Source organism: Vipera berus (genome assembly GCF_964194415.1).
Source record: "Vipera berus genome assembly, chromosome: Z".
In the NCBI taxonomy this organism is placed as follows: domain Eukaryota; kingdom Metazoa; phylum Chordata; class Lepidosauria; order Squamata; family Viperidae; genus Vipera; species Vipera berus.
The window spans coordinates 90,588,847-90,612,593 of record NC_138205.1 but is presented as its reverse complement, the minus strand read 5'-3'; the positions used below and the strand labels follow the sequence as shown (position 1 = coordinate 90,612,593).

General features: G+C 36.3%; 1 protein-coding gene across 2 annotated transcripts in view; it reads left to right on the top strand.

The window, feature by feature from the left end:
• The window catches only part of CHN2 (chimerin 2), a 151,358-nt gene that overhangs the window by 112,794 nt on the left and 14,817 nt on the right, over positions 1 to 23,747 (top strand). For both annotated transcript variants that reach the window (XR_014028409.1, XM_081343190.1), the window contains exons 7-10: positions 1,160 to 1,237; positions 14,563 to 14,647; positions 20,741 to 20,914; positions 23,176 to 23,253. Coding sequence is in view for 1 of the 2 variants with exons in the window: in XM_081343190.1 (XP_081199316.1) it covers positions 1,160 to 1,237; positions 14,563 to 14,647; positions 20,741 to 20,914; positions 23,176 to 23,253 (415 nt within the window). In the remaining variant the exon portion in view is untranslated. The remainder of the gene's footprint in view (positions 1 to 1,159; positions 1,238 to 14,562; positions 14,648 to 20,740; positions 20,915 to 23,175; positions 23,254 to 23,747) is intronic.

The following is a 23,747-nucleotide window of genomic DNA, read 5'->3' as shown; positions in this document are numbered from 1 at the left end:
GGGATCGTGTGATCACCTTTTGTAACCTGACAAGCAGTCAATGTAGAAGCCAAATTCATTTAATAACCGTGTTACTAACTTAACAACTGCAATGATTCACTTAACAACTGAGGCAAGAAATGTTGTAAAATGGGGCAAAATTCACTTAACAAATGTTGCACTTAGCAACAGAAATTTTAGGACAAAGTTATGGTCATAAGTTGAGGACTACCTGTAGAGGAATTTAGGGATGGATATTTAGTTTCACTTTGTAGGGGGGGAAATGGAAAGCATTGAGAGGTTGGAATAGTGGAATGTTATTTTAAAATAATGAGAAAAAACTGCAATTTATTTTATGTATTGCAAAAAGCAGAGAATGTCAGAAACAATCTTCATTTAAGGTGCTGGCAGCCATGGCTACTAATCTTTCAAGTGCTACTAGATTTTTCCTTGTACAGGATATGAAAAAGAGGAGGGTATTTCCTCCCTCCCAACAAGATTAAAGAATCACTGTGGTTTAAAGGCTTAATATGATGGTGTTTGTACTGGAAGAGCTCAGAGGTCTCCAGCTCTGAGCGCAATTGGATGCAGCATTAAGAGTTTTTTATGGGGGGAAAAAAGGGGCTCCTGGGTAGATGTGATCTATCCTTGGAGATGTGTTGTGACATGAAGCTGTAAAGCTGTCGGTATTTCTTCAGTGCCTGGCAGGATCCTCTGCTCTTGGGAGGGCCAGAAGCAGGAGTCGTTCCGCACATGAATCCAGGCTATTGTTCTGTGCACACTTTGTTTTAAAAAAGTATCACAAAGCATACTGTTACTTATTCAGATGCAGGAGCTCCTTCCATCACGCAAGACAGCCCATTCAAGTCACATGCCAGAGGTCTCCTCAGAATGGGCTGCCGCAGCTGCTTCAAATCTGCTGTCTAACTTAAGAAGCAGTTGGACCAAGCTGACAGCAGTCAACCTTTCAGCCTCTGTTGAAGACAAGGAAAAGATCTGGGATCCAAGCACTATGTTTGCAGAGGAGCTATGGCTTGACAATGAGAAAGCTTGTGCTGTGGTTCACAAATCAAAGCAAGGACGGAAGCGCCAAGAACTCCTGGCAGTAGCTTTGGGGGTTAAGATGGGCGTGAAAGGGGCACTCTTGTGGCAACCACTGAAACTCTTTGCCTATTCACAGATCACCTCCTTGGTCAGAAGAGCAGCACTGACTCAGAACGACAACCATTTCAACTATGAAAAAGCACACAATTTTAAGGTAAGGACTTTTATGCTGTAGACGCTGTTTTGCATTGAAAGCTTACCTATCTTTTACTTAATCTAACATGTTATTTTCTTGCTTTCTGAGTGTTGATGTTTCTGGATGACTTCTTTTTGAGATGAATAAGATTTATTTAACATAGTTAAGAAATATTGGCTTGCTTAGAAATGCAAGGGTAGGGCTCCAACAAAAGACAGGGAATCTAAATGCAGTTGATCTTGCTGAAACAGACATTTCTCCTCCTTGTGACTCACTGCAAGGGGGAGAAATCATACGGCTTCTTATGTGAAACAAAGTCTCATTAAATCAGTAAGAACTCAGTGCTGTATTTTGAAATATAAACCCGATAGGTTTATATTTGCAACTTTATGCTTTGAAAGTATGTTTCTCTGATTCATGATTATTTACTATGTGTATTTTAAAATTAATAGCCAAATGATTATGCCAGATTTTTACTTCTACCTATGAAAGTAATCCTTACATTCATCATTCATATCAAATGCAGAGGACATGAAATTGTGGCACACATAAAGAGTGGCCTGTTGTTAGTTTTACTGGAGTCCATGTAGCCAGATCTGTTGCAATACAGGAAAGCTTCCTCGCTCCGGGTTTACATTTAGAAAGAGTCATTTTCCCATTAAGGCAGTGTTTGGGATGACGTGCATATATAAGAAAGGTGACTCATTTTCTAGTACTTGGCTTCCAAGCATCTGGATCTGTCTGTAGTGGGAACAGCTGAATCCATTCCAGAATGAGACATTATCCAGTTACTGCAGTTAAAAGTATCTGAACTCTAGATGAGAATAAATGAAGAGAAAGCCACAGTTATCATCAAGTTTGGGAACACATTCTGTGACACCTCGTTTATTGGACATGAAGTTATGGTTGTGCTAATCACTGCCTTAAAAATACGGTAGCTCTAGAATTCTGAATGTAAGGAACTTCTGTAAGAATACATGCATTTGATTTTGAACAAATATTGAGCAATAAATATTCAAACATCATCCCTGTATTAATGTACTATAGCAGGGGTGTAAAACTGCCGTCCCATGGGCTGGACACATCACAAGGAAACCGCACCCATCCCATTGCCGACAATGGGGAAAAAGCTCCGATACGTCGCACAACATCACATGACGTCGCAAGTTTGACATATCTATACTACAGTAAAGAAAAACAAAAATCTATTGCAAGAGGAGTTGTTAAATTGACAATTTATCTCTTCGAGGGACAGATGGTAACTACTGTGGACCATATCCAAGAACAAACATAATATGTTCATAAACTGTACTCTTTCTACATATATCTGTAGGCACATTTCCATAGCAAGTTACTGCATTTTTTTACAGTTATAGTCATTTAAATAAGTACACGACTATATAAAGATTTTTTTAAAAAAATTCAGCGTGTGTGGACATAGGAATATTTTATCTTGATTCAAACAGTATAACCTATGAAAAATTACTTTGCAATCATTTATTCAAGAAAAAGAATTAACAGATACATCATTTTCTTCCATGACAAGCCTTTTAAATGGATTTTTAAATTATTTAGCAAAATATTTCGTTTATAAAATGGTTCATTTTTGAAAGAGCGATTTTAAAATTGTGTACAAATACTGAGCAGTAATATTAAAACATTATCCTAGTACTTTTAAGTTGAAGGATTTAAAAATACTTAAATGTTTCAGATATCCACGGCATTGCTTTTTCAAAGAGAAAAAAGAGCAATCCTTTGTAAAAAAAATATTTAAAGCATACTTAATTCTTATAAATTTCCCTATCATTTTTTTATGAAAAATGATTTCATTTTAGCTGGAAAAATATTTTCTCATGACTTAGGACATATTTTCCACATTGACCTCCACATTCTTTCTTCCATCTTTGAAATTTTCTTGTTTAGTCTCTGATTTAAAACTGGATGTGTGCCCAAAACTTTTTATTTATTCACTCTAGCTGTTTAGCGTACACTTTTGCTTCCTATTTAAAAAGTTCATCTTTAAGCAGTAAACCATATTATTTCTTTTACAAACCTTAAATGAGTAGCCTGAAAATTGGATACTTTTTTCCAGTATAAGAAGTTTAAAGTGTACACACACACACACATACACACACACACACACACACTCTAAATTACTTTGAAAAAATTAAGGCATTTTTCCATAATATAACATTTACCTATTTACTCACCTTGAGTAAACTCATTATATATATGAGACCCACTTTGATTTAATGGTAAAGGTACCAGGCTAAAATCCAGGGGACCCACTTTAGGCTCGAAAGCCACCTCAGCCTTACAGGGCTGTTGTCAGAAAAAGAGGAACAGGAAAGATTATTGTGTTTGTTAGCTGCCTTGAATTATAAAATATAATGTGGTATATAAGTATAATTAACATTAACATATGAAGTCAAATTATATAATAAGTTGTCTTTATATAGAAAGTTTAACCAAAGTGGTATTCAGTTCATTTAGTTTAAAAAAAAGATTTACAAATACAACAGAAATTGAAAAGCAAAGAATGACAATTAAAATTGGTAACATTTTACTAAAAATGGCTAGCGTTGTGACTACATACACAGGGGCACCATTTTATAGTCTAGTGCAGAGGTAGGCAACCTTGGCTCTTTTATGACTCATGGACTTCAACTCCCAGAATTCCTGAGCCAGCTGTGCAGCCTCAGGAATTCTGGAAGTTGAAGTCCACAAGTCATAAAAGAGCCAAGGTTGCCTAAGCCTGGTCTAGTGCTAACATTGAGAAAGTTCTGCCTAAAGGTCTTTCATCACACCAAATAATTTATACCTTCACGCTTGAATAATAACCTGTTCAGATTTGAAGTTACATTGTAGCAATAGCAATAGCAAATTTAGGATTTATATACCACTTTATAGTGCTTTACATCACTCTCTGTGCAGTTTACAGAGTTAGCATATTGCCCTGAACAATCCGGGTCCTCATTTTACTGACCTCGGAAGGACAGAAGGCTGAGTCAACCTTGAGTCCTGTCAGGACCTAAATTATATACATTACCTCCAACCCACTAAAGTTGTCAAGAGGTCTTAAATTGAACTTCGGAATAGATGACTAATAGTTCTTCGTAAAAAGATTAAAATACTATGATACTCATTGCAGATGAGATCATCGTGTTCCAAGTTGTGAGAATGTCCTCTGGAGACAAGAGGAAGGGCCATAGACTGGGCAATAATCAGATGAGGCAGGGGAGCTTTTAGAAGGAATAGGGTATGGCAAATATCTCAGAATGGACCATTTCCTAGTTTCTTGGACTATAAAGGGGAAGGGGAAGAGATGTGTTTTCAGACATGCAAGATAATGTAAACTAACAATAAAAATAGAGCTAATATTTCTGGGTGTGTTGTTTGTCTAGACTAGCTGACAAAGATGACAAAGAAATGGCTCCATGGACAGCTCAACTTGATTACAAATTGATGTTGTTAGTACAACTTACCAGTCAAGTTAGCTGCCCAGGAATCTCACAGTGGTCTTCCATCAAAATACTGACCAGACTCTGCTTTGCTTCTAGAATTTTGCATACAGTATCAAATTACATATTATTGTTTGCATATATATTTAACCTTAAAGAGACCAAGGCAGGAATGAATGATTCAAAATACTGTTAATTTGCCATACAACAAAAAGTAGAATTTCTGGAATTCCTGCAATGTCTATTTCATCTTTCTGGCCTTCCTCAAAGGACTGTCATCAGTCTTAAAAACTTCTCCAAAACGTTCACTGTCCCCTTTTTTTAAGGGGAATATGATTAAGGAATAGCTGTTTTGAGTTGGTTTCTGATAGTTTCTACTTTCCTAGGATGAATAACTCCTTTTCCTCTTCTAGCCTCTTCTGAAGGCCTGAACTAATTTTTTTTTCTACAGCCTAACTACAACCTATAAATTAGTTTGACTATTTCCATATACTCCTTAAATAGCTATTGTTATTGTATACAACTTTCCAATTTTAGAAAATGCAAAAAAGTTAGCCTATACATTTGAAGAAATCAGTTAATTGAAATAGGAGTTAGCATTCAAATTTTGCAACTGCAAAAAGATCAAATAAATAGAACTACTTCCTAACTGAATTATAACAATAAACCGATCTTCAACAGATGTATTAGACTTCAACTCCTATAATACTCAGACCAGGACTGTGGGCTGAAATACAATACATCTAATGGGCAATAAGAATATTACAATGGGAAAACGGAAGGGGAGAGAAGATGACCAGTAGCAAAATGGATGGAGTCAGATGCAACAACAGTGAATGAACCTTTAAGAGACCTAAAGAGCCAGGTTCAGGATAGTCTATTTTAGAGTGTGATTACAAACTACTAACATTCACTTGTTACTGTGAAACGAAGTATTCTGACCATCTAAAATATATGTTTCTGTGTATGAAAAATACTACTTTCTGTATATGAATATATACAGAGAGTGGTTGTAGATACAAAACATTTAGAAGTGAAATATGCAATATTATTGATAATGGTGGTGGTAACTGATGTATGCATCTGCAGCCATTAAGAGATAAATTACAGAACTTATTCAAATGCAGTGTGAATCAATTCTGAAATTTAATTAACATTGAATGTAATACATTAAAATTGATGACAATTCTATGTCATTAATGTCCTCACTTCTGTGACTATCATATATTGGAATCCAAGTTTAATGGTCCAAGTGTAGAAATACATAAAATGTTGAGATAAGGATGTCTCTTTATGTACATGGACACCATTTATGACAATGGAAAAAGTCAACTCTGCTTCTTAAGAAAACTTTTTCAGTTTTGATTTATTCTGAACTCTAATAACCCTAGCCTAGCCCTTTGTGGATTATAGGATTTGATTGATTTTCCTCGTAATTTTCTAATTAGTCTTCTTAAACTACAACTTGACCATGTTGGTTGGGAAATGTAGAATGGTATCTGAATGTGCCAGACTAGAGAGAGTGTACATACATTTTATGTAGAATAAGTGATAAATGTTATTACATGTATACTGATATAAATAATAGTTATGCAGCTTTTCAGCAACAATTATCCAATGGCTTGTATCTTTCCAGCACAAATGTGGGCAACCAATAGATGGGTGTTAGCCAAAAGATAGAAAGCTCTCTTTGCTGCTAATTGTCAGTAGATTAACTGAATGACGAGTTTTCAGTCATTTTGGAATAATTATGTGATTGTATGCAAGAATATTTTATAGCTTTGCACATCTTTTATATAAGTCTAAACTGAAATACTCGTAATGGGAGGCTTCGTTAGGACAGTACAAATCTGGCAGAATAGTAAATTGCAATTAAGGGAAACAAACTTTTTGTTCCCATGTAATGGTTGTCGAGGAGGAGGAGGAGGAGGAGGAGGAGGAGGAGGAGGAGGAGGAGGAGGAGGAGGAGGAGGAGGAGGAGGAATTGTGCAAGCAATCCGAGTATGCATTATATTCAGTGATTAGGGGCAACTTTTCCTGCAGTTAGTGATGTTAGAATTTCAATGGACAAATCACTGGTCAGTGTCTCCACAGCATCCTACAGAGGAGCTGTACAGAGAACAGTACAGCAATGTCCTGTTTCAGATACACAGTACAACAGCACACTGGTGACAGCAAGCTCCAGGATGAGAAACAAGCATGGCAATTGCAGATGTGTGGATGAACTCTGAGAAATAACATCCAAGGCGTAACAATTTGATAGTCACCATATTTTTTTATACTCTGTTTAAGTGGAATTTGATCTATTTTGATCTTTTCTCTATCATTTTTAATAGGAGCATTGAAATTTAAAACAAACTTAATGTTCCTAGCTTCTGATAACAGGTAATTTCTTCTCAATTTTAAAGAGAACTATTTAGATTATTTTCCCCATAGCATCATATTGGCATTTAAGTTGTAATTTATTTATCAGAGCAACAACCTATCAGACAATATAGGTAATTAATGATTGGAAAGAATTCTAGTCTCCTCCAGATTGTTGAAGAGATTGACTTTTTCAACTAGCACAGTGCAACTCATTCAAATACACCTAGATTACAAAAAGAAAGAAAGAAAGAAAGAAAGAAAGAAAGAAAGAAAGAAAGAAAGAAAGAAAGAAAGAAAGAAAGAAAGAAAGAAAGAAAGAAAGATTTCTTCAATCTCACATTCTCTTCTAAAATTATTAATTAATTTGTTTAATTTGTCCTATATTCTAAGATTGGCTTTGTTGATGTAAAAGAGAAAAATGAACAAAAGAAAGAGTTTCAACATATTTCAAAGAAACCCATTATAATAAATATTTGATGCTTTTTTATTAAAAATACTTTGAAATTTTTTAAACTTCAGTTCAATGTAAAAAAGGAGACAATACTATGTTGTATTTAAAGAGACTAGGGTATCTTCAATTGAGGAGTATCTGGGGGTCTTAGCAACTCTTCTGAGGCTTCAGCTAATAAATAGGTTCACAAGTACTACAGGTTTATTAGACTGAAGTATATACACTTAGATTGTCATCATGACTATGTTTGAATTGCTTTTTGTGCCAACTGCAAAAAAATTCATCAATTCAGAGAGACAATGATGAAAAATTAGGGGAACCTATCACTTTATAAATAGACCTTCAGTATGTTTTTAGAATGAGTCTAAATAAAGTTTTTAACCAACCAACAATATCCTGTGCTTGATTCACATGCTAATTTTTCCCATACATCTTGTACACTTCTGGTCCAAGTAATTCCATCTGTTGATATTATTCAGAGTGTTTTATCTGCCAAGGTCAAGAGCAAATTGGGGGGGGAAGAGTGGGAGGAAATGAACAAAATCATTAAGGGCTTTCCACCTGTTTTTTCCCCCTGCTATTATCACATCATTATATTACTCTCAATTTAATGTAATGAATTTAAATTCCCACGAGACACCTAGGAAGAAATTGTCTCCTTTATTTCATCTTTCCATTATATCTTGCTTGTAAATGATTTTTTTCTTTTTCTCCCCCCCCCCACTTTCCATAGACAGTTTTCCAGGTTGCCTTAAAAGTACCCTTCATCAAACTTTGTTGAACCCATTTTTATAGGCTGCCTAATATAAGAGCAAAGACTCATTAAATGTATACTTTTGGTTTGGTCTTTAGGTAAAGGTAAAGGTTCCCCCGCACATGCGTGCTAGTCGTTTCCAACTCTAGGGGCCGGTGCTCATCTCCGTTTCAAAGCCGAAGAGCCAGCGCTTGTCCGAGGACATCTCCATGGTCATGTGGCCGGCATGACTAGACGCCAAAGGCGCACGGAACGCTGTTACCTTCCCACCGTAGCGGTCCCTATTTTTCTACTTGCATTTTTACGTGCTTTCAAACTGCTAGGTTGGCAGAAGCTGGGACGAGTAACAGGCGCTCACTCTGTTATGCGGCACTCGGGATTCGACCCGCCAAACTGCCGACCTTCTGATCGACAAGCTCAGCGTCCTAGCCCACTGAGCCACCGCGTCCCTTATTTGGTCTTTAGGAACCTGCAATAGAACACCTTATTTTTTCACTTATTTATTGTAAAATACTGAGAATAGCTGGAAGGTTTTGTGCTATAGAGATATATTAAATACATTGTACAGCCTTATGGGCAGTTTTGGTAATGCCTTCTTATTCCCTCAGATTCTGCACATTTAGTAGTTTTCAGGACCCAAGTGTTAGGTTTCTCATGGCTAGATTACATTTTAGAACTGACTTAGGCTTAGACTTAATTTCCTAATACTCCTAAATCAGCAAAGTATTACATGTTTACAAACGGTTTAAAACATGTTCATTTCAATCTGGGAAGAAACTAACTACAGCCTGGGCAACTGGCTCATGGAACATGCTGTACATGGGACTGCCCTTGAAGAACACTTGGAAGTAGTTAATGGCATTAGTTACTTGGCACATGTAACACCATATTCTGCATGCAGTATTGGTTTCCAGTGTTCTTCTAGGTGCAATTCAAGGTATTGGTAGTTACTTTTAAAGTTTGTATGGGTCTGGGACTGGGTTTCTTATGTGACCATTTTTCCCAAATTGATTCTACCCATCTGGTAGAATCTGCTGTCCAGAAAGAGGGATGTGCTGCAGGTGCTGTTGGTTAGTGGAGCCCAGGACACGGGCTAATGGAGAACATTATTCCAGCTGAGAGTAAGTTAGCCTGGCCCATCTGGTCTTTCACAAGGCCATGGAGTCCCAGAGAGTCCATCTCTAGCCTTGCAAATAGTTATTTTATGATGCTCAGCTGCTATGTGCTTTTATTTCACATTGTGTATTTTATTTGTTTTTATTTATTTTATTGTAAGATGCCCAGAATGTGCTATATAAATCAAACAAATATACACTATAAGGACAGGCAACAAATTGACACATATTTTCTTATTTATTAAATTTATTTAACTCAACTCTTTTATTAGCATTTTTTATGTTGTATGGGAATGCATGTTTCGCTGGCTTTGTTATTTTAGTAAATTGGTGGCTTATAATTAACGTTTTATTTTGTAATATTTGTGTTCTTACTGTACAAAACAGTATATTTACTGGTTTTCTTTAACATTTTGATATTTTAATGGGAAATTATATATTAACAATTTGAAGCCAGAAGAGTCCAAGGTGGACTACTTCTTGTATTGTTTAGCAATATCTGTCAAAAGCATTTCACATTACAACAGTGGTGAAAAATTTAATTATTATAGTCCTTGACCAAAATATGAAATAATTTTAAAAATTTAAAATAGATGCTATTAAAGAATATAGTGAAGATTCTGGCCTCAGCCCTTGTCCAGAGATGTCTAATAATAATTGATGTTGCCGAATATCTTGACAAATGTGCTCAAGTAACCTGAACTCCAAAATAATTAGAGCCATAGCCAGATTAACCTGGAATATGACCAGCAATTCCATATCATGATATTGGAATAATCAATTTAACATTCTTCATTAAATGATGTCATAATACAGCTGGTACATGCCTCTGTCTCTATATTTCAGGTCCATGAGGGTCCCATGTAAAATTGCAGCTGTCAGTTTAGCAGCTGGTTTCAGTTTTCCTAATATGAAGATGTGTGTGTGTATGTGTGTGTGTGTGTGTGTGATTATATAATTTTACATGCATATTTATGCATCGCAGGACCATCAGCATTTTTAACCACCTTGGCCAGCTGTTTGAGTTCAGAATGAGTCTGAAGTACCTTTTTAGGGCAAAGATTTAAACTTGAAGCAAATGATTTAGATTAGCAAGTGACTAAATGATTTAGCCACGGCCACACTTTAAATTTTACTATTAGCTTCCCCATTGCAGAATTAAGACTAGTATAATATTTCCTCTTTTTCCCTATCCTATTTTTTTTCTGCATATTTGTAATCAAATGGCACTTACTGTGATTTTGTTGAATAAGAATCTGTCTGTATATTGGCATCTGAATGAAACAAGTTTACTTGGAAAATACAAGAAAACAAAAATAGTGTGTTTGTGTTTGCATAGTTGATTGAAACGTTCAAGAATCAGTAACAGCCAAACTGTCCCTGAATATCTGCACAAATATCCTGTTATTCATTTTGAGCAAAGTTATAATAAGCCTGTTATCTATTATCCATAGATTATGTGTTGCTGTTAATTATATAAATCTAACTGAAAATTGATGGTATTACTTTCTGCCATTCAGAGGCAGATAACACATAGAAACTTTTGTGAAGTCAAACTGAAGACACAGTAAGAATGAATCACAAAACTTCTGGAAACTCCAAACCATACCATGTACATGACATTGTCTGGCCTACCCTCAAATATAAGATTCCTAGCCAACATTATTATCCTGTAGTATAAAAGTTTGTACATTGTTGCAGTATTCCTTTTCACTTGAATTTATTAAATATTGTAAACGTGCCAAATTTAAGAAAAGATCCATTGTATGTAGTCCTCGATTTATAACATTTTTTTCAAAGTTACAACAGCACTAAAAAGTGGCTTATGACTGTTTTTCACATTTATGACCATTGCAGCATCCCCATGGTCACATGATCAAAATTCAGATGCTTGGGAATTGACTCATATTTATGATGGTTGCAATGTCCTGGGGTCATGTGATCATCTTTTGTAACCTTCTGACAAGCAAAATCAATGGAGAAACCAGATTTATTTAACAACCAGGTTACTAACAACTACAGTAATTCACTTAACAACTGAGCAAGAAAAGTTGTAAAATGGGACAAAACCCACTTAACAGACATTTTATTACCAACATAAATTTTGGGTTCAATTGTCATTGTAAGTCACAAAATAACATGAGATTATGAACAAGATTTGTTCCTAAGTCTGTCTTTAAGTCAAATCTGTAGGTAAGTCAGAACAGTACATATAGTTCCTAATTACCATCAGTTAGCCAAATATTTCTCTTAATGTATGGTATACAAATGGTGTGTGGCATTCTCCTTCTGCAGGCCAATGAACAACTGAAGCTTCACACTCTTATCATGAATGTCATAAAGCAGTGTGTGTGTGTGTGTGTGCGCGTGTGTTCATTACTATGGATCATTATACATATTTCATTTTTTAATATAATAGGCTGAATGGCAGTCTATTCATAAGTACAAGTTGTTAAATCAGAAGTTTTTAACCCAGGGACTGCCTCTAAACCCAACAAATACAGAAAAAAACCCAACAAATACATGATGAAACCAAGGCATTTTCTTACCTAACTCTGAATTCGGTAAGCATTTTTCTGTGTCTAGGTGTAACTTCTTTCTAGATAGACCAATTTAAAAATGTGCACTGTCTTTAGTGTTTACATGATCTTAAAGCAAGTATGTCGGTATTTTTGTCTAAAAATACTCTACTTTGAATACGTATAGACTATTATTTAGTATTTGGTTAAAGCCCAGTAGCAGCATTGTAATTTGAGTTTAGGAAACATGAGTAAACTGTATATTATGCATCATCTTAGTGTGTCACAAAGAATGTACAGTTTTCAGAATCTGATTTTTTGTTTGACTTTAATTCAAAGTATTTAATTAGATAATTTATTTCAATGAAAAAGTTGTTGCTTTTTCTTAAACATTTTTACTGAGAATATTGGAAAAGGTATCCCCTTGCATTCATGAGTGAAGTTGTCTAGCATCTTTGTGGATTGTGTATATTTGGCCTCAGCATCTATTTTTCATGGCAGATATTAACTAGAAGTAAACCATTTAGGTCTGGTGATTGTCATAAAAATAACTATGTACACTGTGATTCAATAATAAACACAATTCAGTCTAGTTTCACTGTGCATCCTCCAGACTTACTCAACTATAATACCTGGCATTCTCAGCAAGCATGCAGTTTTCAGTTGGCTGGAGGGCATCAAGTTCATTCATTAATTAAATTTATATAACTGCCCACCTCATACTTGTGCTTCGGTAGGCGCACACAAAAGAAAAAAAATATTATTGGCACGTTGTTTGTAGTTATATTAAAGGGGAGTTAAAGCACATTATGAATTTGGTTAATTGTATATTATGCATAATTTTTATTTAGAATATGATTATTGTAACTATAATCCTGTATTTAGCTCTGGGAAGTTGGGGGAAGTGGGGGGGTTTGGGGTGGGAGGGATTTGGGAATATATTGTAAAATTTTGTTTTTGTAAAACTCTTTAATAAAAAAAAGAAAAAAAAGAAAAAAATATTAAAAACAAAAACATTAAAAATAGTTAAAAGTTTAAATTTAAACTTTAATAAGAACAAAACATTATGATTCTGAGCTTACATCCAGTACAGTCATTTATGGACTACCCTCTTCCATTGGATCCCCAGGTCCAATGGTAGAACCAGGTTTTAATGATCTTCTGGAAAGCCCACAGGGTTGGAATAATCACCTTTGGAGGGGGTATATGGAGAGTTCTTCTCATTCCTAACTAACACTGATTGGAACCAGTTTGGAACCAGTTTGTAAGGATGTAAGAGAACCAGCACAATTCAGTGTAAGCAATCCCAACCCCTGAAGTGTGTCCACAGTTGATGGTTTTAAAAGCCACTAAATAGTCAAGTAGACCAAAGAGATCTACTAACTCCATCCCATTCCAACAAGAGGTCAGCCAAAAGGATGACCAGTGCTATCTCCATCTCATACCCTGGTCTGAAAAACAGGTCAAGACAATCTGCTTTATCCAAAATCCCATGAAGCTGTTGCACAATCACTTTCTCAACAACCTTCCCCCAAAAAGGAAGATTGGATACTATATAGTTTAGTATGTTGGGATCTACTGAGGGCTTCTTGAGAACGGGGTGAAGCAATTTCTCTTCAGCATAAAGAGAGCATCCCACTACAGATAGTCTTCAGTTAGCAACCAAAGTTGGAATGTTGACATGGTTGTAATGCAAAAAATTATGCAGTTTCAGTCTCAGTTGTTAAGTGAATTGTGCAGTTGTTAAGCATGTTATCACACGATTGCAACTTGTGACTTATTGCCAGCTCTCCACTCATTTTTTCTTGTTGTTGAAGCAGTGAAGGTTGCAAAGGCCAATCCTGTGATCATGTGAAGATTGTAATTACATGCTGGTTATCAAGCACCCAATTCCCAATTATTGTGAATGTGGGGACACTGCAACAGGAGCTTTGAGGACCAATCATAGGTTTCCTTCTTTAGCACCATAACTTCAACTGGTTGCTGAATGAGTGATTGCTAAGCCAGGACTATCTGTATTTATTTATTAGCAACAACATCCATGATTACAAAGGTTTGAAGTGGGTTAGGACGCTGAGCTTGTCGATCAGAAGGTTGGCAGTTTGGCGGGTTGAATCCCGAGTGCCGCGTAACAGAGTGAGCGCTTGTCACTCGTCCCAGCTTCTGCCAACCTAGCAGTTCGAAAGCACGTAAAAATGCAAGTAGAAAAATAGGGACCACTACAGTGGGAAGGTAACAGCGTTCTGTGTGCCTTTGGCATCTAGTCATGCCGGCCACATGACCACGGAGACGTCCTCGGACAAGCGCTGGCTCTTCAGCTTTGAAACGGAGATGAGCAATGGCCCCTAGAGTCGGAAATGACTAGCACGCATGTGCGGGGGAACCTTTACCTTATATTACAAGTAATTAAGCTAAATCTGAACTCCCCACCTTGCATATTCGCTAATAAGTGTCAAACAACACAACTCATTTATTTCATGTAAAATAATTGAAGGAAAACTCTGATGCTCATACAGTCTTCTTTTCCCTTGAATCATTATCCTCAGTCCTTGGAACAGAGCTAACTGTACTTTTGTTCTTAACTAAATGTATTGTTGTTTCTGTTTCTTCATATTCCATCTGCCAGGCCTTCTGCCACTCAGTGACCTTGGATTTTGTTTCTTATTTGTTTTGCAGGTCCACACATTTCGGGGTCCACACTGGTGCGAATACTGTGCCAATTTCATGTGGGGACTCATTGCTCAGGGTGTAAGATGTTCGGGTAATTATAAATATAAATGCTGTGTTGCTTTATTTAAAAAATTGAAATGTAAATCTCTTTTAAATGATCACTATGAGTGCTGAAAGCCAACTTTTAGGAGCTACTTTGATCTCATGGTTAAGGCAAAAGGCTAGAAACTGGGAGATTGTAAGTTCTAGTCCCACCGTACACATGAAAGTTAGATGGGTGACTTTGGGCCAGTTAATTTCTCTCCTCCTAGTCCAATCCACCTCACAAGGGTGAGGGTTGTGGGGAAAATAAGAGGAGGAAGGTGTGTTGGATATGTTTGTTGTATGTGAGTTCTCTGTTAAAAGAGCAAATTTGGAACATTAGTCTCAGCTTGAATGTTTATGAAAAGTTTAAAAAATTATAATAATATAGTAGCAGATCCAACCTGAATAAAATAAGAATGATAGCTGCATCAAAACAGATATCTCCATTTCATGCAGCCAGCTGCCTAACTGAATTTCTCTCTCTCTATTTTTTTTTCTCTTCCTTTTATGAAATAGATGATTTTTAATGAGAAAGGTAGCAGTATCATTTATTAAGGGACTTTAAGTTAAAATATATCAGAAATTTACTGAAAATACATTTGGATTATTTATCTTGAGATTTTTGAAGTACAATAAAAGTAGCAGTGTTAAACTGGCTTCTAAGTGTTGGCATACTATTCGAGATACTTTCACATTGATATTGGTTTGCACTGAAATACCTACAAAGGGACGCGGTGGCTCAGTGGGTTAGGATGCTGAGCTTGTCGATCAGAAGGTCGGCAGTTTGGCAGGTCGAATCCTGAATGCTGCGTAACAGAGTGAGCGCCTGTTACTCATCCCAGCTTCTGCCAACCTAGCAGTTCGAAAGCACGTAAAAATGCAAGTAGAAAAATAGGGACCATGACAGTGGGAAGGTAACAGCGTTCCGTGCGCCTTTGGCGTCTAGTCATGCCGGCTACATGACCACGGAGACGTTCTTGGACAAGCGCTGGCTCTTCGGCTTTGAAACGGAGATGAGCACCGGCCCCTAGAGTTGGAAACAACTAGCACGCATGTGCGGGGGAACCTTTACCTACAAATATCCAGAATCCATCAATAGTAGTTTTTCTCATATCTTGAACTTTTAACAAAGTTCTTATGTGAAAAGAATTAAAAGATAAAGCTTTATATGCCACGTAGCTAAATGAGAACATCTGCTGAATGCTGCATATTAACTGAAACTTAGTAAGTCAAGTCCAGTTCCAAAGGGAAAATATTTCAGAGTATAGCTAGCAAGAGCATTCTTCTTCCAAAGATAAAGGTAAAGTTCTCTAAAACAGAAGTAGTAATCTTATGGGTATTTATAACCGTACAGATGATCCTCCACTTATGACCACGCTTGACATAAGGTGGTTGCTAAGTGAGTTGCACTTGATTTAACATTATTGTTAAGTGAATCCAGCTGTTCTGTACCAGCCTGCTACTGGCCCTGCAGAAAAAGCAGGGACAACCCCTTTACAAACGGCAAGAGGCTGGAATAAAGCCTGCCAAATTTATTAACATAAAACAGACACCAACCATGAAACAGGTGCTATGAAACAGGACTATTCAAGCGGTTGCCTTCAGCAAACCAGCCCTCCCACACATTCCCCTTTTATACAGTTCAGGGTGTGGCTTCTCTCTGCCTCCTTCCGAGGTGCCCCATTGCCTTCCTCTGTTTACTCCTGATTGACTGCCTCCTGCGTCGGGCATCCTTGAACAGGGCTAGCTGTGGGTCATCTTCATCCACGCTGTCAGGCTCACACAGCTGGGTCTGCGTCGTGACCAGGTGGGAGGGGCCTGGCTGAGGGCTCTGCAGAGCCTCAAGGCCATCATCAGCAAGCTCTTCAACACCCCCCTCCTCCTCCTCTGAGTCGTCCGACCCAACTACCGAACCCACAGGCTGACCCTGAATCACAACACCAGCTTCCTTCATTGACTTTTCTGGTCAGAAGCCAGCTGAGAAGGTTGCAAATCACAATCACATGACCTGGGACACTGCAGTCAAGTACCCATTTGGAGCATAAGGACCAGTCGTAAGTCACCAGTTTCAGTCCTGTTTTAATTTTGAATGATTGTATCTAACAGTACTACCTGTACTGTTTTCTTGCAAGAATTCAGAAGTAGTTACCATTTCCTCATCCCAGATGGTTTTTGAATTCCTAGTCTAATCTACAGAGCTGAATTATTAGATGCACTATTCAAGCATGAACCAGGTCCAAAATTACTAGCTTTACTGAGATCAAATGAGATAATAAAGAGTTGCCATTTCCTGTGATTGTTGTTGTTAGCTGCGAAGTCGTGTCCGACCCATCACGACCCTATGGACAACGTTCCTCCAGGCCTTCCTGTCCTCTACCATCTGCTGGAGTCCATTTAAGCTCACGCCTACTGCTTCAGTGACTCCATCCAGCCACCTCATTCTCTGTCGTCCCCTTCTTCTCTTGCCCTCAACCTTTCCTAGCATTAGGCTCTTCTCCAGTGAGTCCTTCCTTCTCATTAGGTGGCCAAAGTATTTGAGTTTCACCTTCAGGATCTGGCCTTCTAAAGAGCAGTCAGGGTTGATCTCCTCTAGGACTGACCAGTTTGATCGCCTTGCAGTCCAAGGGACTCGCAGGAGTCTTCTCCAGCACCATAGTTCAAAGGCCTCAATTCTTTGGCGCTCAGCCTTTCTTATGGTCCAGCTTTCACTGCCATACATTGCAATTGGGAAGACCATAGCCTTGACTATACGCACTTTTGTTGACAGGGTGATGTCTCTGCTTTTTAGTGTGCTGTCTAGATTTGCCATGGCTTTCCTCCCCAGGAGCAAGCGTCTTTTAATTTCTTGGCTGTGATATTTTAATTTCCTGCAATATTCTCATTAAAACAAGGTGGCTGATACTCAGATTTGGCCAAGCTGCTATAATCATAGAGGTCTTTCCTGACAGTAAAAATGTAACTATGATTATGGCATAACATATTGCTTCCTTTTCTTATATCACAAATTTAGCTGACCAAAGGGATCTCTTCATCTTATCTAAAATAAGAGAGAGAGGGAGGGAGGGAGAGAGAAAGAGAGAGAGAGAGAGAGACTATTACACAATAGTGCCAATATTTACAGCTGCAGATGTGCTAAGTTACAAATTCCAAAATTCCTAATTAATATATCTGTATCCCAATATATCCAGATGTCATCAGTTGAAATATCAATGTAGTGTTAAGAGTGGAGAAGTGAAGTATGATCTTAGGATTTGAGAAAATGTTTTCTTTGTATGAAATATAGAAATAAAAGTGTTAAATATACTATGGGTATATTTTAATAATGTAATCTAAGAAATAGTATATTTCTTTCATGCAAAACTTAATGTTCTGATTAATTAATTCCTAATATTAACTCTAAGGGACGTGGTGGCTCAGTGGGTTAGGACGCTGAGCTTGTCGATCAGAAGGTCGGCAGTTTGGCGGGTTGAATCCCGAGTGCCACGTAACAGAGTGAGTGCCTGTTACTCGTCCCAGCTTCTGCCAACCTAGCAGTTCAAAAGCACATAAAAATGCAAGTAGAAAAATAGGGACCACTACGGTGGGAAGGTAACAGCGTTCCGTGCGCCTTTGGCGTCTAGTCATGCCGGCCACATGACCACGGAGACGTCCTCGGACAAGCGCTGGCTCTTTGGCTTTGAAACGGGGATGAGCACTGGCCCCTAGAGTTGGAAACGACTAGCACGCATGTGCGGGGGAACCTTTACCTTTATCTTTTAATATTAACTCTAAGAAAGCAATATTAACTCTAAGAAATTTTTAGTGAGAATTCTTACAGTGGCTGGATTTGTTTAGATTTAACAAAATAATAAATACATTAGATGGTATTTGACTTAAAGTATATAAAGTTTACTTATGGATGTAAAACCAATATTTTTTAAGTTCAAGTGAATGGACCATGTTTCGTGCACTCATAAAAACACTGTACTATTATTATTACTGTTAGCTACATTGCCAGCCAGATGTTTAGATTGAATTTGGCATTTTTATCATATCTAGTCCTTCACAAGGACCTGGGAGAGAAAAATATTGTTTGATTGTGTTAAAGGTTTTGTTGCAGTTTGTAACCTGTTCCAAGAAAAGCTGCCTTTTACAATTATTTTGAACTATTAGTATATGGGACATAGATTTTCTGAGCTGAAGGCCACACTCCTAAGAGAGTGGGACAAAAATTTGATTTCATGTTATTATTATTTTAAATAATTAGACCTAGTTAATATGATTATTTTCCATCACTTCAAACAATTGCAGTGAGATCTCTGAAGATTTCCCAACATTTTCAGATGGGAATTCCACTCCTTGATATATACCAGACCTTTTCCTGCAAATGTACAGGAGGGATTTTACCCAACCTCTCACTAAGGAAATTAAATACAATCTTACAAATTAATCTTACAAAATTAAGACTGAAGGAAATCAGTGAGCTTATTTCTATATACAAGGGCATAAGATTGCATGCTTAAGGTGTTCCTGCCTAATAGTTTTATGGGCAAGGAGTGAAAGATCCCAAATTACAAATATATCTAATGTAAAGGAACTTATTAACTTTTGACTTATATGTATTGATTGTCTCTTTATTGTGCATAGGTACTTACATAAGAACCCCAAACCTCTCCCCATAATATTTTTCCTATGGAAAGATCTCCATTTTTTTAGCACTCCAACATTTAGAGAAGAGTGAGGGGAAGGAGAATCTCCCTTGCTCCTAGAAAAGCTCCATAATTGCTTTTAATAAAGAAAAAAAATGGAGAATCACAATATTGCTGTAAACATAATATTTGGTTTTTGCCTCCTGATAAGATCAACTCCCTTTGCTAACACAACTGCTTAGTACTACTGCTTTTTTTAGCTGTAAAAGCAATTTTTAGCTTAGTATGTACATTTTTTGTGATTCTTCAGGCCTCCATGTTAGCTCTAAAGATATTTTTTTTAAAAAAAACATCTGCTTTTGCAGCTGCCTTATAAATCCAGTAACAGCTGAAAACCTAAGAGCCCTTCTAGACTTAGCTTCTTCTCTTTCATGAAGAATGCAACAAAGCTAAACTGAACTTCAATTTCAAGTCTAGCATCCTATTTACTGAGTGCACATGTGTTTTGTCTAAATTTAATTCAATTAATAACTTTAAAATATCATATAGCTTCCATAGTGTATTTTTGAAAGTGTTCACTAATTTTATAGAAAGGGTGATCTGACTCCATTGAATGCAATTCTGGTGTCTTACATCGAGCTATGATCAATTTCTTATCATATTATCAGAATTACCCTGTGTTTCACTGTTCTATCCATTTTGTCCTTTTTTGCTACATAGGTACTTTGCATAATTTCTTCATTTTCAATAACTTAATATGTGCAAGTTCCTAAATTAAAATCTTTGTTTAGTGGTCTCCTGCAAACACTTTTTCCATTTGAGGTAGGGAGAGGTTAATCATCAAGGAAAGAGATTCTTCATAGATAATAGTCTAGTTGTGGAATGGTCTTTACAACAGTTATATATAATTGTTGAAGTGATGAGAATTTTAAGATGTGGATTATTTTGTGTTATTGTGCTTTAATGCTGCTTTCTAAAATTTGGAATGTTTACATTTTAATTAATTTTAACAGTTTTATATTATTTTGGTGTAAATTGTCATGAAGACTTTTGTTGAATAAAAATAGCAATTAATTTAGTTTTCAGGTAATGATACCTAACATTTTTCCAAGACTAGGAACATGGTGATCATTTATGTCTCAGCTGTAGATTATGAGATTTAATTAAGAGCTCAAGGCAGTGTACCATCTGCTATTTGTTTTGGTAATAGCCAAATCCAATACCTTTGTTTTTGTATAAGGACCAGCTTTCATAACAGTATAGTTGTTCTACTTATTAGCTTAATCTATAGGATAGATATGTTAAAAATAATTTTAGAGATTCAAACGTATATCGTGTATATCAATTTATATCCATGTTTCACTCTTGTCAACTATTTAATTTTGATTAATTTACATAGCCAGTTATTTCAATCTTGTAACTTTATGCAGTTTACAATACCAAAAAAAAATCACCTTAATATTTTTCTACAGACTGTGGATTAAATGTACACAAGCAATGTTCAAAGTATGTTCCCAATGACTGCCAACCAGACCTTAAGAGAATCAAGCGGGTCTATTGCTGTGATCTCACTACACTAGTGAAGGCCCACAATGCACAGAGACCCATGGTGGTGGACATATGCATACGTGAAATTGAATCAAGAGGTATATTTTTTATGTTTTGATTAACCAAAATTCTAATTTCTCAATTACTGAAATTCTGACATCATTCCATATTTGATAATCATTATCAGATACTAAAGTCTGAATAATATTCTGTTACGTATTTCAAAAATGGTTAAAATAATATATCAGGGTTATTTGTATTTTGTTTGTTTTCTAATAAACTTTTGTAAGTGAAATATTAAGAACCCATATTTTAAGAGTCCCGCCGGTAAGAGATTGCCGGCGGGTGACACCCAGGGATAGGGCCTTCTCGGTGGGAGCGCCTGCCCTCTGGAACCAGCTGCCGGTGGAGCTGAGAACTGCCCCCGACCTCCGATCATTCCGCCGGGGCCTGAAGACCTGGCTCTTCGAGCTCTCGGGCCCAGACTGAGGAGAAATTTTTAATTTGGGGTTCTTTTAACTGACTACAGGGTCAATTTAATATTTTTTAATTTGGTTCTTAATTTTTGTATTTTGGATTTTTAATTCCCTGTAAATTCAGGGAATAGGGCGGTATATAAATATAACTAAATAAATAAATAAATAAATAAATTTTAAATTTCAACCAGCTGAGTAAGCTGAAGTTAGATTTAAGTGTAAAGATAGACCTATGGGTGATTTCCAGTAGGTCTGAATGTGTTCCTACTTTTTAATGCTCCAACTGTAATAATTAGAGCTTAAGAAAGCTTTTACTTTTTTAATCTGATGTTTCCATATAGAACTGACAAGAATGCTTAGGGGGGAAAAACTTGAAGGGAATTTTAGTACAAAAGAATTTCTAAAATTGATTTTGGCATTGATCAGAAATTCAAAACTGGTGAGCATTTGCTAAAAAGCATCCTTTTGTTTTTAGTTCTTCTTTTTGGACTTCCCTGATCTCATGCTCTCCATGTGTGTTGCTATTGTAGCACCGAGTTGAGATGGCTAGCATTTTGACTGGGAATTCCAAAATTCTTATGGCCATGGTGCATTTGGAGGGAGCCAGCTTGGGAAAGGCTGCTTGAAATTACTGTATGTCTTTTGACTTGAATCAGACTTGTGTAATTGGTACTAGCTCAGAGACAACACAGCTTTAGTTAGATGCATAGATTTTGAAAGCTTGAAATATTTTTCCCCTATCTTAGAAAATCTAAAAAACATTTTTGCTACTTTTTCATTTGCTAATGTAAATTATTTAATTATTTAAATAATTTTGCGCACTTAAACTTTTTTCTTTAAAATAATTTATTCTGAAAAGTTCTATTAAATTTAAAATTGTTGAAAGATAATTGAAAATCAAAAGAATTACATAACAATATTAAAGTTATAATTAAGAGTGTTTAGACTATAATACAAGATAAATATATAATTCACTTAAAATGCCTTTTCTTATAAGCCAAACCAAGAACAGAAATCTGAATCATTACAAATATATTAAAAATTCCTGAAATCTTTCGCTTTGCAGATAGGTCTGTGATTTTTCTTTCTATTTAATTACAAAGTGAACATGGGAATCTATTTTAGATTGGGATGACATTTCATAGGGATGATTAATTTTCCTCTGTTGTATAGTAGTTCTTCAGAAGTAATTAGAAGTTATTTAGTAATTTTCCCTCTAAAGTGGACACTATATGAGACTCTCCTTGAGGATGACATAGAAGCTTGATCTCAAGCAAAATATGGCAGTTAAGTTGCTACCAAAAGCAGTTTCTTATAACTGCTGCTTTTACAAAACCTATACTGACTGCCAATATGTTTCTGGTCCACATTGAGTATGCTAGTGGCTTGTGGCCTTCTAAAAGATTTCAGGGCTTAAGGGATTCTATAAAAGAAGGATGAACAGAAAAATTCCCTTTGTAATTGTTTTTAGAATGAAGCCATCAGTTTCAAAGGACCATCCTTATTCAGTTTAAATTGACTTCCAATCACTACCATGCAACAATACTTATAGTGACTGAACCATTTTACATGAAACAGTGCTACACTCGTCTCTGGTGTGTCCTTTAGAAAGGACTGCAAAACTAAGGAGACCTTTGCTTAGTGCAATTTCTAGACAAAGAAAGCAACAGTTGTTAATTAACTATGTCTAACTTAGCAGAACATAATTCTGTAGCTTATTAAATAAAATGAAAGTTTTTAAATTAAATGAAAGCCACACTCTCCACTTGAAATGAAAGTTCTGTCAAAGATAGTTGCAAATTCACCTGAGAAAATATGGAAGAAAAAGTACATAGAATGAAAATGTATCTGTAGACAGCAATTGATAGAATTTTGGTTTGCAGGTTTGAAGTCAGAAGGCATTTACAGAGTCTCAGGGTTCACTGAACACATTGAAGATGTCAAAATGGCCTTTGACCGAGGTATCAATTTATTTTAGATTCGGAAAAATGATATCTACTCTGTTTTATTGCACACCCTCATAGGTTTGGTTTTATCATCAAATATGTAATTTTTATTTCTCTTGAAGGTTATATATAATTATTCTTTTATTTTCAACTTATATTTACCACATGCATCAAAATACATCCTATTTGGAGGATGCATAGTATCCCAAAATAAAGAAAGATCCTGCTCTTCATTGTGAAGCTTTCTGTAATAGGATCCTGAATTACCAGAGGAAACCAAAGTGCATTTTTTTACAGTAGTAGATATTCCACCGGGACCCTCATTTGTGCCTACAGCCTTGCTCATATGATACTTTGCTGTAGACAAGAATGAATCTTTTTACATTCTACCACACTTGAGTTCCTTATTCCTGGAAGTGCTCTATCATGTGGTATTTCTGCACTTTCTGTAAAACAAGGGTAAATTATAAGGATAGATAATGTTCTGATTTTAAAAAAATCAAGACTTT